This window comes from Protopterus annectens, chromosome 1.part2, assembly GCF_019279795.1.
Source record: "Protopterus annectens isolate FY-2018-M chromosome 1.part2, PAN1.0, whole genome shotgun sequence".
NCBI lineage: Eukaryota > Metazoa > Chordata > Ceratodontiformes > Protopteridae > Protopterus > Protopterus annectens.
Genome location: NC_056727.1, coordinates 485,628,146 through 485,645,785, shown reverse-complemented (window position 1 = coordinate 485,645,785; position 17,640 = coordinate 485,628,146). Strand labels below are relative to the sequence as shown.

The 17,640-nt window shown below is 43.0% G+C and overlaps 1 protein-coding gene across 1 annotated transcript in view; it reads right to left on the bottom strand.

Moving 5' to 3' along the window:
* Positions 1-17,640, bottom strand: part of ANAPC1 (anaphase promoting complex subunit 1) — a 3,613,296-nt gene that overhangs the window by 2,237,344 nt on the left and 1,358,312 nt on the right. The window contains exon 14 of the mRNA XM_044060160.1: positions 16,176-16,296. Within this exon, the coding sequence (XP_043916095.1) occupies positions 16,176-16,296 (121 nt within the window). The remainder of the gene's footprint in view (positions 1-16,175; positions 16,297-17,640) is intronic.

Genomic DNA, 17,640 nt, shown 5'->3' with positions numbered 1-17,640 from the left:
CTCTGGAACCCATTCTAATCAGAGAGTATCAGAGCAGAACTAGTCAGGAATACTGTCGGAGTCGAAGAAGACATCTTTTTCAGATCAGACTTCAGACCTCTTGGGGATTTCAGATCCTGGGACTCTGAAACAACTAGACAATTGGAGAAGGAGACAGAATAATTTGGGATGTCACAGGAAGGCTCATGAATCTGATAGGGGAAGGAACTGTTAAGACCCCCATTTGAATCTGAACTCTGAGAAATTTTTGCATCATTCTATCCACATCTGTTTCTGATAAACTTCCAGAGGACCTGGAGGATGTAGTGGATTGTGGTCTTGAATGTTTTTTGCTAAGTTTCTAACAAAGGAGATTGCAGAGTAGGTGATATGGGTTTGATTACATACTCTGTAGCATGATGTCTGTGTGAGGTGCTTTGGCTCAGGGACCTAGACTCTGAAAAAGGTGCCACAGGACTGACCGATCTTACAACTGGATCCAAAGACTTCAGATTAAAGGATTTCAGATCCAAGATCGGGTTTTTGGATCCGATAATGTCGAATCCAATGTTTTTCGGCTCTTGGTAGGTGGCGTCGAAGAAAACCTGGGGGACTTTGGTGGGAAGAGTTTTCTGTGCTCCAACGGACCACACTTGGTGGTTTTGCTTTAGGTTTGAGTCCCAAAAGATTAAGTGGTGGTAGCAGGAAGAACAGCTCTCAAAATGAACTTGTGCCGATCAGCCAGAGCCCCTTGGATTGAAGGTTGAGCAGATAGCGCAACTGGTGTCCAGGTGGCTGGCTCCCAGATAATATATGCCTTCCTTGTGGGCATCCGAATTTGGGATTTTATGCCCACAAAAGTGCATTTCTCAAAGCATGTTAGTTTATCTGACATAGTACCTAACAGCAATAGTACAACCAATAAAGCAAGTAATAAGAGCCAATACAGATCCTGCAACAACGAGAACAATTTTTTTTGAAAAGGAAGAAAGGAAAGGAAAACAATGAATTGCCAATGATGGTAATTTAAAGGAGATACCCCTGGAAAAGAGTAAGCACAATAACAACTATGGTATGCAGAGCCTACCATCTAAAAATATAGTAGGAAACCCTAATGCCTGCAAAAGACTAAGAGGGAGGACAGAGATGAATAAAAAAAACAGATAAGGAGAAACTTTTATGGAGAAGAAGAAAGATTAACTCATGAAATATCTCTGAATAATGCTCAAGAAAGGAACCTGCATCTGAGCACGATGTCAGTAAATGAGATCTGAGATAATGGGCATGGACTATGGCATTATAGGTAGAGGGAGGAGTGCTAGAGTTGGATCCAAAGTCTGGAGTATGCAGCAGAGTTGGATCAGAGGATCGGATCTGAACCCATGCGTTGAGGAAGAATGAAAAGGATAACATTAGACAGCACAGTTGTGTAAAATCTTGCCATAACAGATGACAGTACAGTTTTGTACCTACCATAAATGTAGATGTTCGAGGATCCACATTGCTGCAGTCCTAACTATTGGGGTAGTCCGCTGTCCAGTCGGCCCGAATACTGCAAAAAGTATATTGACGCCGTCAGGGCGCATTAGACTGACGCCAGCACGCCAGGGTACTAATGCGCAGGACCGACGTCATATCCTCAGTCTTTTCTTGCCCCAGATGTCAGAAGACCCTAAAAAGACAAGGCCCAATATACCTGCACCAAAAATATGTACAATATATACAAAAATATCAGCATATAACCTCACCTACACAACCACCCCTAAACACAGAGGGAAGGAGGGAGGACTGCAGCAATGTGGATCCTCGAACATCTACATTTATGGTAGGTACAAAACTGTACTATGTTCTTCGCTCCACATTGCTGCAGTCCTAACTATTGGGTAGAATCCCAAAGCAGAGGTAAGGGAGGCTGGCAAATCATAAAGAAGCAGGAGCTGACAACATGCCTTGCAAAATTGCTGTGGCAAAACCAGCCCTAGACTTAGAGTAGAGAGGAAGGTGATAATGCTTAGAGAAAGTATGCACTGAACTCCAAGTAGCTGCCTCCAAAATATCCTTAGTTGCCACCCCTTAGACATGCTGTTGAAGTGGCAGTAGCCCTAGTGGAATGAGGCCTAATCCCAGCTGGAATCTCCTTGCCATGATGGGAATAACAAAATGCAATGCAAAACCCAATCCACCTAGAAATAGTTTGTTTTGACACAGGCTTGCCCTGCGAACTCAAAGCAAAAGAAACAAACAACTGCTGAGACTGCCTAAAATCCTTAGTCCTGCTCAAATAATAACGCAATTGCCTGTGTACATCTAAAGTGTGCAAAATCTTCTCCCTTTATTTTGGGGGTCTGCATAAAAAGTAGGCAAATGAATAGTTTGGTTTAAAGCCACACTAGAAACCACCTTAGGCATAAAGGAAGGATTAGTACGTAATGATACCCTATCCTTATGGAAAATCAAAAAGGGCTCTACTGCCATAAGGGCCTGCAACTCAGACACCCTTCTTGCAGAAGTAATAGCCAACAGAAAAGCAGTCTTCCACAACAAGTATTTCAATTCAGCAGTAGCCGCAGGCTCAAAAGGTTGTAGAGTAAGTTTTTCCAACACAAAATTGAGATCCCAAGCAGCAGTAGGAGCTCTACGTAGCGGTCTTATATTCTTTGCCCTCTAAGAAACTGCTTGAACAAAGGATGCGAAAACAATGGTGGGTCACAATCATAGTGAGCTGAAATTGCTGCAGCATGAATCTTAATGGAAGAGAAGGACAAACCTTTGTCCAATAACTCAGTAAGATATTGAAGAGCCACACTCAAATTAGGCTCAGAAATCTCCAAATTCTTTGCTGTACTCCAAAATAAAAATCTCTTCCATTTTTTCATGTGACACTTTCCTTGTACTAGGTCTTCTAGCTTCCATAATCACATTTAAAACTTGTTGAGGAAGTTGAGACCTGCTGTGTTTCAACACAGAATATGCCAGGCTGTCAGATGAAGAGAGTGAAGCTTGACATTGAGCAGATGACCGTCCTTCTGAGATAACAGATGTGGAATCAAAGGTAAAGGCCATGGAGGCTTCCTTACCAGACTCCTTAGTAGTGGGTACCAGTGTTGCCGAGGCCAATCCGGAGCTATTAAAATCATCCTTGGCTTGTCTTGTCTGACCTTTAAGAGCACCTTTGGAAGAAGAGGCAGAGGTGGAAAGGCATACACATGAAGAGTTTTCCAACTGAAAGAAAGAGCATCCACTTTCCAAGCTGTGTGATGAAACCCCTTTGTGCAAAACTTTGGCAGCTGGTGGTTTAGTGGAGAAGCGAACAGATCTATGTCTGGAGTTCCCCAGGACACTGTCAATTTCTGAAATACATGAAGATCCAGTTTCCACTGTGGGGATCCATGATTTGTCTGCTTAACACATCTGCTAAGGAGTTCTGTGCTCCCGCAGAAACCTTGCCTGAAGAGTTAGTTGCAAGCTGAGCGCAGTCTCCCATAAAATCATTGCTTGCCTGCATAGAGGATAAGAATGTGTTCCCCCTTGTTTGTTGATGTACCACATGACAGTTGTGTTGTCTGTTAGAATCAACACCTGCCCTGGAAGAAGTAACTCCTTGAAAGCCATTAATGCAAACTGGACTGCTAACATCTCCTTCCTGTTGATATGTAGATGCTGTAGTCTGGCAGGCCACTTGTCTTGTATCCACTTTCCATTTAGATGAGCTCCCCAAGCAATGTCCGAGGCATCTGTCGTTAAAATCTGACTCGCCTCTGGCCGGGTCACAGAGAGTCCCTTGTTTAGGTGACATTCCTGAGCCCACCACAAAAATTCTTTTTGAAGGCAAGGTATTATTTGAATGACAGTGTCCAAATCCTGGCAGTGCTGTGTCCATACATTTTGAGATACCATTGCAGCTTCCTCATATGCAGTTTGGCATTGGGAAGCACCAGAATACAAGATGCCATGAACCCTAATGCTTGAAGGACTGTCCTTGCAGTCAGCACGGACTGATGAGATAGTTGATGGAAGTAAAGGGATAGACTCTTTTGTTTGTCCGGGGTTAAAAGGCCATCTGGGCTGCTGTATTCAGTCTCACACCCAGAAAGCACATGTCTTGAGAGGGTACTAGACTGGACTTTATTTCGTTCACAGAATACCCTAGGCATCTTAGCACTGCTATAACATATTCCAGATGCTGTAGAAGGTCGTCCTTTTCTTGAGCCAGAATCAGGCAGTCGTCCAAGTAAGGATAGATTTGAATTCCTTTTAGCCTGAAGTAAGCTATCACTGGAGCCAGAACCTTTGTGAATACTCTGGGCAGTAGATAAGCCAAAGGGCAATGCAGAGAACTGATAATGAGAATTTCCAGCTCGAAAACGCAGATACTTTCTGCAACTTGGTCTTATAGGCACATGAAGGTAAGCTTCCTTGAGATCTAAAGTTACCATCCAGTGATCCTTGCCCAGCAGAGGTAAAAGCTGTTGCAACGTCAACATCTTGAACTTGGGAATGTCCAGATAAGCGTTGAGGATAGATAAATCCAAAATTGGTCTCCACGTGTTCCCCTTCTTTGGTAATAGGAACAGGCGAGAATAAAATCCTAGGCCCCTTTCTGATAAAGGGACTGGCTGAATGTCCCCTATTTGGGGTAACAGATAAATTTACTTCTGAGCCTCTTTCCTTTGTGGAGCGGAACGCCTGGCATGCCTTTGAAAGGGGCAATGTATGGAAATAAAACCTGTAACCGTGGTGAATGATATCCAACACCCATTTGTCTTGAGTAATTAAATCCCAATTTTCTTTGAAAAGAGACCGTCCTCCTCCCAAAGGAGCTGCCAGACGAGAATCTACTGGCAGCTGAAAAGGCAGGTCATTGGGTCTGTTTACCAAAGGACTGACCCCTGCCCTCACCAGAAGCCTGAGCAGGTGAACTCCTGGTCTAGGCCTAAAAGAACCTTGAGCTCTGCCGCTACCACGTCTAGACCTACCCCTAGACTGGGAATCATAAGCAGGATATGTCCATCCCTTAGTAGGCCAATTTCTACTAAACTTGGTGGCTGCACCTGCAAAAATCTTTAACAGTTTGCATAGACTTAGCTTTGTCCTCCATTTTCTTTAAAACTGCTTCCACAGGCGAACCAAACAACACATCAGACTGTAAAGGAGCATCCAAAATCCGTGTCTTAACATGCTCAGCTAAATTCTGATCCCTCAACCAGGCATGCCTGCGAAGAACAGAACTAGTGGCAGCCACCCTCGAAGAGGCCTGTACAGCATCAAAACCACATTGCAAGGAATGCTTACCCACTTGTTCAGACACATGAACTAAATCCAGCAACTCTTTACACTCAATACCTTCCGCCAAAGCATCCACCTTAGATTTCAATTGTGAAAGGAGATAATTTTGATATTTTAGCATGTGAAACTGACAATTCAATGCCCTCATGGCTAAAGTGGAAGAAGTATACACTTTCTTTCCCCATCTATCCAAAGCCCTTGCCTCTTTATCAGTGGGAACAGGGTTTTAACCACAGAGGCCTTAACACCTTTAGGTCCCTGAGAAACAGTTTCCGGGTCTGCCCTAGGACTCTTAAAAGATACTTATGAGCTTCAGGCACCCTATAGTACCTATCAGGTTTAACAGGAGCAGGAGGCAAAGAATCAGGATTCAGAGAAGCCTCTGCAAAAACATCTTCCACCACATTCAACACAGGAGGTATAGCTAAGGGCCTATGTTGGGGTAAAAACAAGAATTCCCTAAGCCTTTTCCTGATATCAGAGTAATCCTGGCCTTCCCATTTAAAGTGCTCCCTCATGGAATGGAGAGTCTCTGAAAATGAGAAATCCTCAGGAGGAGAAGCTGTAGGAGTGGAATCATCCACATCAGAATCAGAATAAGGAGGATACTCCTGCAAATCATCCGCAGAAGACTCAGAAGCCTCTGAACACTGTTCAAAACTGTCAAACTCAGGTTCCACCCTAGGCCTCTTATCAGGAGGGGGCATAGAACCTCTAATCATAGTAATCAAATCTTCTGCCATTTTAAGCATATGTTTCTTAGGCACAGAACCTGAAGTGCTAGGAGAAGCCCCCACTGAAGCTAAACTTGGCCTACCTCTCAAAGAAGTTCTGGAAACAGAGGGAGAGGCTCTAACTACCTTGGGAAGAGAGGGAAGAACAGTTACCTGAGAAGCCCCCTCAGCCTAGCCTACCTCCTGAGAAGGCACATCTTGTAACAGTAAAGTCTCTGCCTGAGACTCGAAAGAAACTCCTGGCAAAACCTCTGGCTCCACTGAGCCTTCTAAAGAACCTACGTCCGGGACTGCCGGTTCATCAACCCTAGGCTTCGCTGTTTTGTCCTTGCGCTTTTTAAGCGGGCGCCGGAGCATCCGGCGGCATTTTATAATTGCAACGCTTCCCAAACACTAACCTGGCACAGTCTAACCTTCTCTTAATAGTGCTTGTTAAACCTAGCACAAGAGCGCATCCAACAACGCCGTGCTCAGGCCCTAAACAAGGTATACACAAGGTATGGTAATCCCTATGAGGTATCTGTTTCCCACAAGAAATACAGTTATTCACTTTTTCTGACATCCGTTAAATACTGAGGCAAGAAAAAACCAAAATGTTCCCAACGGGTACTTAGCCAACTTTGATTCGGTCTGAAACTCCGACTTCAGAAAATTTCAGAACGCCAACCTGCACTCGCAAAACTGCTTCTGCATCGGACCATGCAAAAAGACTGAGGATATGACGCCGGTCATGCGTGATTAGTACCCTGGCACTGACGCCAGTCTAATGCGCCTGACCGACGCCAGCCATACTCTTGGTTGGTATTCGGGCCGACTGGACAGCGGACTACCCCAATAGTTAGGACTGCAGCAATGTGGAACGAAGAACATCTTCTCTTCACTGTTGCAGCATTCTTCATCTTAGGGATCTCCTGCTGAGGACAGCCCAACATTTGGCCAGTATACCAAAGCCTTTAAATCTTGTATGCTCCCCGTACATTACATACTGCACAAAAGTGAAATATGGATGCAGTTACCTAGAAATGAACTGCCCCAGAACAGAACAGCCTCCATAGGACAAAGGATGTTATGCACATGCAGAAGGAGAAAATGCAGAAGGAGAAAATGCAGATGGAAAAGGGAGACCCTCAGCCAAGAGGGAGACCAAAACAAAGCCCAAAAGAAAAAAGGGGGATTGAGTGAGGGACCAAATACTGCAAAAGTGAAGAGAAGGACATCTACTGTCAAGGTAAGAGTTTATACAACTGCATGATGTCCTTCTATATCACTGCTGCAGTATTCTTCACCTTAGGGAGAGTACAAAAGCTCAAGAAAAGGACTGGGAGGTATATGGCTAGTAACAGCCCTCCAGGAACCCATGCAGAATGGGTCTAGCAAAACCTGCTCTGGCCCTAGAAACCATATACAATTTATAATGGTATTATTTATTTTACATTTGTTAACCGGGAAAGTCCGACTGGACACATATCCTTTTTCAGCGGAGGCCCGGGGAGAAAAGCTCCAAGTACACAGTAAAATATTACATTACACAGTTGATATACAGTTAGATTTACATGCAATCATATATATAGTATCCATACACTTTTTCTATTAATAATGCTGTTGAAAAATAATACCTTAAAAAGGAGTTTAAACATCAAATACTTCGGAGTATTTGGGATATACATACATTATAAAATATCTGGTAGGATGAAATATGTATAAATGATAGATTGGATAGGAAAGGTTCTGGGGAGAAAGGAGAGGTATAGATAGGGAAATAATAAACCGAACGTGGAGGGGCTGATAGAGAGTAGTAGGTGGTAAGGTCTAAAGTTAAGGTAAGCAGGAAGGCTGCAGACATATAAAGGAAGAGGAATAATTCAAAGGGTATAAATAATAATAGTATTGTTAGAAACAAAAACCAAGTTCAAAGGAAGGTGCTGGCAGGACTGATAAACAGGAACAAAGCACCAAGTGAAACAACGAAGATGCAAACAATTTATTGGGCTAAAACAGAAATCCAAAAGCAGCAGCAAATCCAATACGCAGTGTAACACACTTCAAACTTCATCAGACAATGTATAAAACACACATTTTCACCCATAAGTCCATTGTTTAAATAAAATAGTGCATGAAAACAGGTAATAAACATAATGATGTTACATGTCATATCTTAATAATAACCTAGGTTAGTTGTGCAATACCATTTTGTACCAGCAGAGTGTAGTATTTAACATTTTAAATATATTTTTTAACATACTTTAAATGCATTTTTGGTATTTTATCTATATTTATGTTTTTTTATTGATCTATTACAAATGTATTTATTAAAGTATTTATACATATTTATTTTATTAAGATATGACATGTAACATCATTATGTTTATTACCTGTTTTGCACTTTTTCATGCACTATTTTATGTGGTTTGATATAAGAGACTAATTAATTCAGCTTGATGATTGGTGGATTTGAAATAGTAATAGTATTGTTAGGTGTGCTGTACATAAAGTCAGTTGGATAAAGGAAAGGAAGGTGATACTTAGAGGGAGAAGCAGAGAGATGCAGCAGGAGAAATGATGCTGGGAAGTAGAGCAAGGACGGAGAAGTAGTGGGGTGGGAAATAAAAAAGAGATATGTATTGGTATGCTGAAAGTACTACTAGGAGATTAGTCTGGGTTGTTGCAGTTACATAACCAAAGATGATGAAGATGAGATTTTATGGCTTTTTTGAAGGGTGTGAGGGTAGTTATAGTTGTGATATGGGGGGGTGGGTGTTACACTGCTTAGCAACAGAAATGCTGTAGAGGGAAGTGTCGGCAGAGTTATTGTTTTTTGTTACCTCTAGTAAGAGTTTCTGATTTGATCACAGAATTCTAGCTCTGGTGCTTGGGTGAAGTAGGTTTTGTAGAGCAGGGATTTTGTCAGGGCAGTGAAGAAGTTTGTGGGTTGTTAAAAGCTGATTATAAAGAATGAGGTTGGGAAGTTCCAGCCAATCAAGAGCTTTTAGAGGAGTTCAGTGATGTGTTCGATGGGGCATATTTGTTGCAAATTTGGTAATTTTATTATAGCAGGTTTGAAGAATGACAAGGTCTGATTTTCTGAGATTGGTGAATATTGGTGATGCATATAAGTGTGTGGAAATAAGGTGGGTACGTGCAATGGTGGTTAGGGTAGAGTCGGTTAGGAACTGTTTGTTCCTGTATAGCATGGCAAGTTTTTTAATGCATTTTTTTTTTGTGGTGGTAGATATATGTATGTCAGACTTCAATTGGCTGTCTATGATAACCCCAAGTAGTCTTGTGTGAGTGACTGGTGATATGATAGTGTTGTTACTGGAGGTAATGTTAAAGTTAATAATATGGGAGGAGTGATGTGTGGGTGGGAAAATAATAAGCAGAGTCTTATTGGGGTTTAGTATTAGATGTGAATCTGAGAACCAATGCTCAACAGCAAGAAAAGAGGATTGCGTTTGGTGGTGGAGGGTCTCAGGGGAGGAAGAGGCGCAGATGAGAGTGGAATCATCTGCGTATTGTATGACAGATGCATGGAGTGTGGCTGTGTATAGTTTGTTGGTAAAGATAGAAAACAGTAGTTGCCCAAGGAATGAACCTTGTGGGACCCCTAGTGAGACTGGTAGAAGTGAGGAGAGTTCCTGTTGCCATCTTACTGCCTGTTGTCTGCCTGTTAGATAATTTTTGAACCAGGAAGTGGTAGATGGGGTCAGATTTAAATCTGCAAGTGTATCAATGAGTTTGTCATGATTTACCATATCAAAGGCCTTGGAGTGGTCTAAGAATATGGCTGAGATGCAGCTACCATTCTTTCTGTATTTGTTGACGGAGTGTGTAAAGAACATAAGAGCTGTAGTGGTGCTGTGTGAAGACCTGAAGCCATGCTGTGTTTTAGTTAGTAGATTATGAGAGTTTATGAAAGTTAAGATTTGTGTGTTTACACATCTTTCAATGATTTTGGATAATGGAGAGAGTATAGTGATTGGTTGATAGTTGGCTAGTTCTTTGGAGTTACCTCCTTTGTGAAGTGGGGTGATATAGGCAATTTTCCAGAGGTGAGGAACTAAGCTTTCAGTTATAGAGCCATTAAAGAGGATTGTTATGGGATATGCAATAGCATTAGCAGCAATATTTATGAATTTAGCTAATAGATTGTCTACAGAGAGGGCTGTAGGTTTAAGCTTTGTAAACATCTTTTTAATAGTGGAGACTGGAACAGATTGCAATGAGAATCCTAGGTCAGTGGTATTGAGGGTGGGTGGTTTTGATGGTAGTGGGGCGAGTATATGATTAACATAATGCTTGGTAAAGTTATGCACTGAAGACCAAGTAGCAACTTCAAGGATGATGGAATTGGTGTCCAACCCCTTTAAGGAAGCACCAGAACAGGCAACAGCCCTAGTGGAGTGAGCTCTGATGGAAATAGACAGACACTGCCATGAAAAGAATAAAGAAAAATGGCCTTAGCTATTCAAACGGAGATGCTTTGCTTAGAAACAGCCAAACCCAATGTCCTGAAATGAAAAGAAACAAAAAGCTTGTCAGACTTACAAATGGTCTTAGTTTTATCCAAATAATATCTGAGCTATCTGTGCAAATCAAAGGTATGAAGGACCCTCTCACTAGTAGATTGAGGAGGAGGAGAAGGAAAAAAATGAAAGGAGTTCTACTGCCTGAGTCAAAGACAGCTCATTAACAACCCTGGGCATAAAAGGATTTGTACGAAAGGACACCCTGTACTGTGAAAAAAAAAAAAGTAGGATGGGCATAAGGGCCTGAATCTCAGAAACCCTCCGAGCAGAAGTAACAGCAAGCAATAAAACAGTCTTCCAGGTACAATGGTGCAGAGAAACTGAACCTGCAAGCTCAAAAGGAGCCTGGGTCAATTTTTTATAAGGTCCCAAGGAGGACGAATAAGCTTCCCTGGGGTGCTAAGATGCAAGACACCTTTAAGAAACTGTTTGACCTCAAAGCATGAAGGCAAAGGAGGATTCAAGGGTAGACAGGCAGAAAGAGAAGATAAATGTACCTTCACAGAAGAACAGACCAAGCCAAACTGGAGCAACTCACACAAATAGGAGAGAACCAGCAGTTCACCTACTGAAAAAAGGGTCCTGGTTATGAGAACGGCACCAGACAATCTCTTCCCTTTGGACATACAAGACTTTCTGTTTGTAGGTTTTCTCGCCTCCTGTAAAATCCTGAGAACGTCCTCAGAAAAGAGGTGACCAAAGGTATCAAAACCCCAGCACCCACAGTGTCAGCTGAAGAATGGACAAGTGAGGATGGATGAGTGACCTCTTGTCCTGTGTGAGGAGGTGCAACATGTGAGGTAACTTGCAGTGATTGCCCCTGGCTAGATGCATGAAGAGGGGGAACCAGTGCTTTCTTGGCTGAAGGGGGGGTCACTTAGCTAAATTTCTGGGAGTCCAGCTGGACTCTTGGAAGTAGGGGAATGGGAGGGAAGGCATAAAGAAACATCCCCTTCCAATGAAAAGAAAGGGTATCTGTCGTCCACGCCAGATGGCTTGGCACTCTGCAACAGAAAGGAGAGAGCTGCCTGTTCAAAGCAGAGGCAAAAAGATCTACCCGAGGACCACCCTATCACTGATCCATAAACACATCTCTGTGAAGCATCCATTCTTGTTTTGGACCTGATCAAAGAGTCTGCCACTTGATTACGCTCTGAAGGAATATACATTGCCTGAATAGGTAACTGATAACTGAGAACCAGATCCCAGGCCTAAAGAGCCACCTTGTACAGAAGGTAAGACGTTGTGTCCCACTGTTTGCTGATATACCACATCACTGTCCGTTTAAACCTGCATTGGGCCTGGACAGAGCATGGGGTGAAAACCCTGAAGGGCTAGAATCGGAGCTCTCATCTCTTTGATGTTGACATTGTCTGACTACTGATGTGGGGACCAGAGACCTTGAACTTTCAGGTGATCACAAGAAGCCTCCCACCCTGTGTCTGAAGCATCAGTGAACAGTTCTTGAGAAAGAACCAGAGGCTGAAAGGGCAAGCCTGGGTTGAGAGAAAGTTGCTGAATCCATTACTTAAATTCCCACTTCACACAAGGAAGGAGTGGCACTTTTAAATCCAGAGGGTGGCAATGCTGAAGCCAAACTGATATGAGGTACCACTTCTGCACATATCTGACAACAGGGAGCACTGGGATAGAATCCCAGGACTTGAAGAAACTCTCTGATTGGAATGCCAAGCAAAGCAAAAAGAGACTGAAAGAAAGTTGTTAAGGACAAAATTTTTGGAGGTGGAAGACAGGCCAACACTGGCACTGTCTGAATCCTGCAACCCAGATACACATGATCTTGACAGGGAGTCAGGACAGACTTTTGGAAGATGAAAGGGAACGAGAGACTTTGAAGGAGAAATATGGTGAATTCCAATTCCTGAAACAGGCAACTGAGAGAAGGTGCCTGAAGCAGCAGATCTTCTAAATAAGGAAAAATATGAATGCCTGGGATCCTGCATAAGGCAATTACAGGAGTTAGGCATGTTGTGATTACCCTTAGGGGCCTAGAGAGGTCAAAGGGCAAAGCACAGAACTGAAAATGAGAGGAAGAAATAGAGAAATGTAAAAACTTCTGAAAAGAGGGTGAATAGGAATATGAAGATGAGCATCCTTCAGATCCAAAGACACCAAAAGAGTCTGGGGTAGTAAATAAGAAAACAGGGTTTTAAGAATAAGGATCTGAAGAGAAGGCACCTTGAGAAAGGTGTTGAGGAAGGAGAACTCCAGAATAGGCCTCCGTGCCTTCTTTGAGGAACCAGGAATATCTTGAAGTAAAATCCCTTTTCTGCTTGGAAAGAGGGACAGGTTGAACAGTTCCCTAGTCCACCAGGGATGCAAGAACCTCTGAGAAATGAGGAAGTTGTTCCATAGGAGGTTGGGGAATCCCTGAAAAATGGGTCTATATTATATGAATGAAAGTTCACATAATCGAATGCGGTAAACAGCGATAATGCCGGACTTCAAACCCTTTATTGTGGGGGGCTATGCCCCCCACACCCCTCGCTAATTATATATACGAACTCCAAGATCGCACTACAGTGAGGAAAGGGCAAATTTCCTCATCTTCACTGTACCACAATCTCACAAAAAACACATAGATGAATGGGATTTTTGCATATATAGCCGTTCGATATTTTGGACTTTCGTTCTTCTAATAGGGACCCCTGAAAAATGATGGAGAGACTTCCACACTATGAAATAACCCTGACAGATGATGGACAGAACCCAGGAATCTGAGGTGATGAAATGCCAGTTTGGAAGACCAAGGGAGAGCCAAGGGGTGGGGATTGGGGGGGGCAAGATGTCAAAGAGAAGCAGCCGTTAAGATAAAGGAGACTTCTGGGCCACAGCAACCTTGAGAAGACTTAGCAGAAGGTGCTCACCTACCACTCTTCCTGTCTTTAGTGGCCTGACAAGGTTGCCTGTGAAGAAAAGAAGACCCTGATAGGATAATTCCTCTAGAACTTAAGGAAAGGAGAGGCAAAAATAAGTTTAAGGTCCTGCAAAGCCTTACCTTTTTCTTGCAAAGATTTAAAAATTGTAGCAGCAGTCCCCAGAGAGATATTTATTATCCAAGGGAGCATCCAGCAATTTGGCCTTAATGTCCTCAGGTAAAGAATGCAGATGAAGCCAACAGTAACACTTTGTGACAGACCCAAAGGCAGCAGCTCTGGAAGAGACATCAGCAGCATCATAGCTGTAGTTGACAGAGAAGCAAGTCACTTGAAAGGGAGAACCTAAAATAGATAAAGAACGCTTGTGTTCAGAATCAGGGAGGTCAGAAATAACCTGACAAGCCTGGGCAATCAAGACAAGGTATATCTGCTCATGTGGCTCCGGTAATTGATGGCATAAAAGGCCAAAGCAGAAGCAGTATAAACCCATTTACCAATTCTCTCCATTGCCTTACTATCTTTATCTGAAGCCAGAAGCTTGGAAGATGGCAAAAGCTTAGAAGGCTTGTACGTGGAGACTGATACCAGAGGAGTGTCAGCATAAGGATACAAATAAGAATTGATGATCCTCAGGAACCTTACAGAACCTGTTAGGTTTCTTTAGAGCAGGTGGTTGAGAATCAGGAGACCTAGAAGCAGCTATAAAGGTGTCCAACTAAGCAGCCAACACAGAAGGTACTGCAGAAGGTTCAGAAGTGTCCTCTTGAAGCAGCTCATAACTTTTCTGGATATCAGAACACCTAAGAAATCCACTTAAAGTATTCCATCATTCTAGGTACTGAGTCCTCAAAAGACAATTCCTCAGAAGGAGACTTGGGACTAATGGACTTCTCATCAGTACCATAAGCCAAAGGTGAAGGCATCAGGGAAAACTAAGACAAGGACCCTTCATCAGATTCAGGAGTTGAAGTCCAAGGGGGAGTAGGCAAAGAAATCCCCTGGGGAGGCTTCAAGGCAATTAAGGCATTAAACAGGCCCTGAGTAAGCTCCTGCTATTCCCTTTGCGGATCCTTATGGTGTACAACAGTATGCTTAGTCTTCTGCTTTTTCTTGGTAGGTTTGTCAGCCCTAACAAACATTGGAGGCTCCAAACCCTGACTGGATTCAGTATGAGTACCCAGAACCTTTTCCCTAACCAGAATCTTCAGAATCCCTCTATGGCCCTTTGAGATAATAAACCACTGTTCCCTCTCAATATCTGGAGCAGATGCCTGCAAAGCCTCAGAGGACATGTGAAAGGAAGGATCCACGACGGCCTCCAATGAGATTGTGTCAAAGGAATGCAATGTAGACACCGGATGGCCCAGAGAGCTATCACCTGCTTCTAGAGAGACATCTGGTGGAAGCTGGACAGCCAAAGAATCAAGCCGAGATTTCTTGGCCTTTTTCATACTTAATGGTACCTCCAGGTTAATTGATTCAGCCACGGTACCCTGGGTTAACAGTTTAAGCCTCTGATTCTCGACATAGATGGCCAGGAAAGACAAAAGGCTTCTAAGAGTCTTAGGCACAAACGCCTTACAAATGCTACAGGATGTATGGTCATGGGAAGTACCCAAACAAAAGAGACACGGTCTGTGACGATCCTTAAGGGGGATCTACCTCCCACACTGACATTTTCCATCTTGGATGACATGAACTCCAGATAACCAAAACAGAACAAGATCAAAAGAAAAAGAAAAAAAAAAGACCCCAACGGGGCACTTATCTGACAGCTAAGTATTCAGCACAGCAAACGATGATGGTGTTTGGACTGGCAGCAAAGTTTTGGGTAACTGCATCTGTATGTCATCTTTATGCCCACATCCTGTACAGGGAGCATACTTGTGAAGTACGGCACATACAAGATCTAAAGGGTTTGATATACTGGCCAGATGTTGGGCTATCCTTTTGGCAGGAGACCCTTAATGTGAGGAATACTGCAATATAAGCCACGCTACTTTACAGCTGTAGCATCTCTGGAATCTGGTATTGTCACAAAGTAGAAGTGATGTACTACAGTGCCTCTGCCTGCTTTCATGACTGATTCAGTGTATAGGTCCTACACTGTGGATATAAGGGTGCCTGATGGAAAAATATCTAAACCTGATGATGTCATCCATGACATGGTACATTCTGACACCACATTGTCAATATCAGAAACAGGAACCATCGCAGACATATTACCCTCCTCTTACACAGACGTAGCTTCATTGCCTGAGCAACTCACCCCTCAATTACAGGATACTGTTGCAGAACAGGAGTCGGCCAATATAAAGGCATCCAGGGCGTACCTCTACCTCTTACATCCCAGTGACAATGGGTACTGGCAGCTCCCATGAACATGAGTATGGGTCAGCATAACAGTATCTTGTTAAGCCCTGGTTCCCAACCCACACTTCAGCCCAATGCCTCCACAACAGATGTGCAGGGCAGTTGTACAGGAAAAGGCTGATGTCGCCACAGTCACAGCACAGCTGACCAGAGTGGTGTGTGGGTTGTGTGATGACATCAGAGCTTTGGCTACCTAAGCAATATTCAAGTTTGTGTCTGATGCACAGCACGACCAGTCCGTGTAAGCTACAGCATAGAGGATTTGTAGTATGCACCACTATTCCACTTTGTTATGACTGATAAGTCCTACATTTGTAAAAATAGAAGCAGCCTCCTAGAAACTGCTTTGGTATACAGCACCCAACTCTGCTTCTCACCGTCATCCTTTGCAGCAGGGTCCTCCACAAGTTTCTCAGTCGGTACCTCCTCTGTTGCTGACTCTGGCACATCATGCCCTTCAATATCAATACTTTGTTGCAACTGTTTGCATACCAACACCTTGTGTAACAGTACACAGATAGCAAATATCTTGCTGCAAGCTTCTGAAGAACATTTCGAACACCAGCAAAGGCATCGAAACAGTAGAAGTGGACCTTCATCAATATGAACACAGAGTTCAAAACAGACACATACACCCCCATATGCTGAGGCACTTAAATGTACCCTTCCTAAACTCCAAAGCCCCCCTACACAAAGCACACAACAAATACCCTCAGCAGTCCCAAATGCACTCTTTCAAAACACCCACATCAATACATCCAGCCACATCTTAAGCAGCCTCTAATTCTAAGCCCATAAGGCAAGCCACCACACAATGTGACATTCTAGTCATTGGAGACTCCATTGTGAGACAAACTTGATGTCCTTCTCACCAGGCTGAATAAGAAGAAAGCCAAGGTCAGCTGTTTATCAGGGGGCCAAGATCCACCATATTACGCATGTACACGGGTCACTGGACCACAAGTACCAGTATTAGTTATAGTCTATATGGGACTAAATGACCTGAAACGTACCTCCCTAGACTGTATGAAAAAAAGACATCATGAATCTTTTAGAATACGTCTCCCAGGCTGGTATGAGTCTAGCACTGAGCAGCGTTGCACCTTACCCAAGGATGGTGTCACAATACGCACAGAAGATGGCAGAATTGAATAACTGGCTTAGTTTCTGGTACCATTCTAATATTTGTCAACATGGAAGGAGAGGGTCAACAGAGCACGCTGCTTTGCCAGGGATGGTCTGCATCTCTCCTCTCTAGACTTTTGAATATTAGTTAAAACATTTTCCTTCCCCGTAGAGCCCTTTTTAGGCAATGTCAAATTGAAAGTACTTCTGACACAGCAAATCAAAACCAAGAAAATTTAAGGGCGTTATTGCTAAATTCTAGGAGTCTGAACAAAAAACTTCACTCTCTACGAGCTCTCCTCACCCTACAGAATGCTGACATGTGTACAGTCACTGAGATATGGTTTAGAGCTGCAAAGAGCAAAGTGGCTAGATCAGCTACTACACAGACTGGGACTAAAGCTGGAGGTGTCTCAATTTATAACAAAAATAAATATACCTCACGGCTGGTCAAACAGGAAAATGCACTTGAGCTTCTCCACATCCAAATCACCACAAGCAAAATCCCATATCATTTCCTTGAAAGTTATAGGGACCAGTCACAATGAAAGGTATTAAAATATTTAATGATAAATAGTAAAACGGAAAATGGGAGATTACTGAATAGAATAAACAACAAACTTTTAACCACAGAGATATAATAAATAATACAGTTGGACAGTTTCTCATCACTGGCTGACTAAAGAACTACTATTCCCGGACTACTTACAAAAGCAA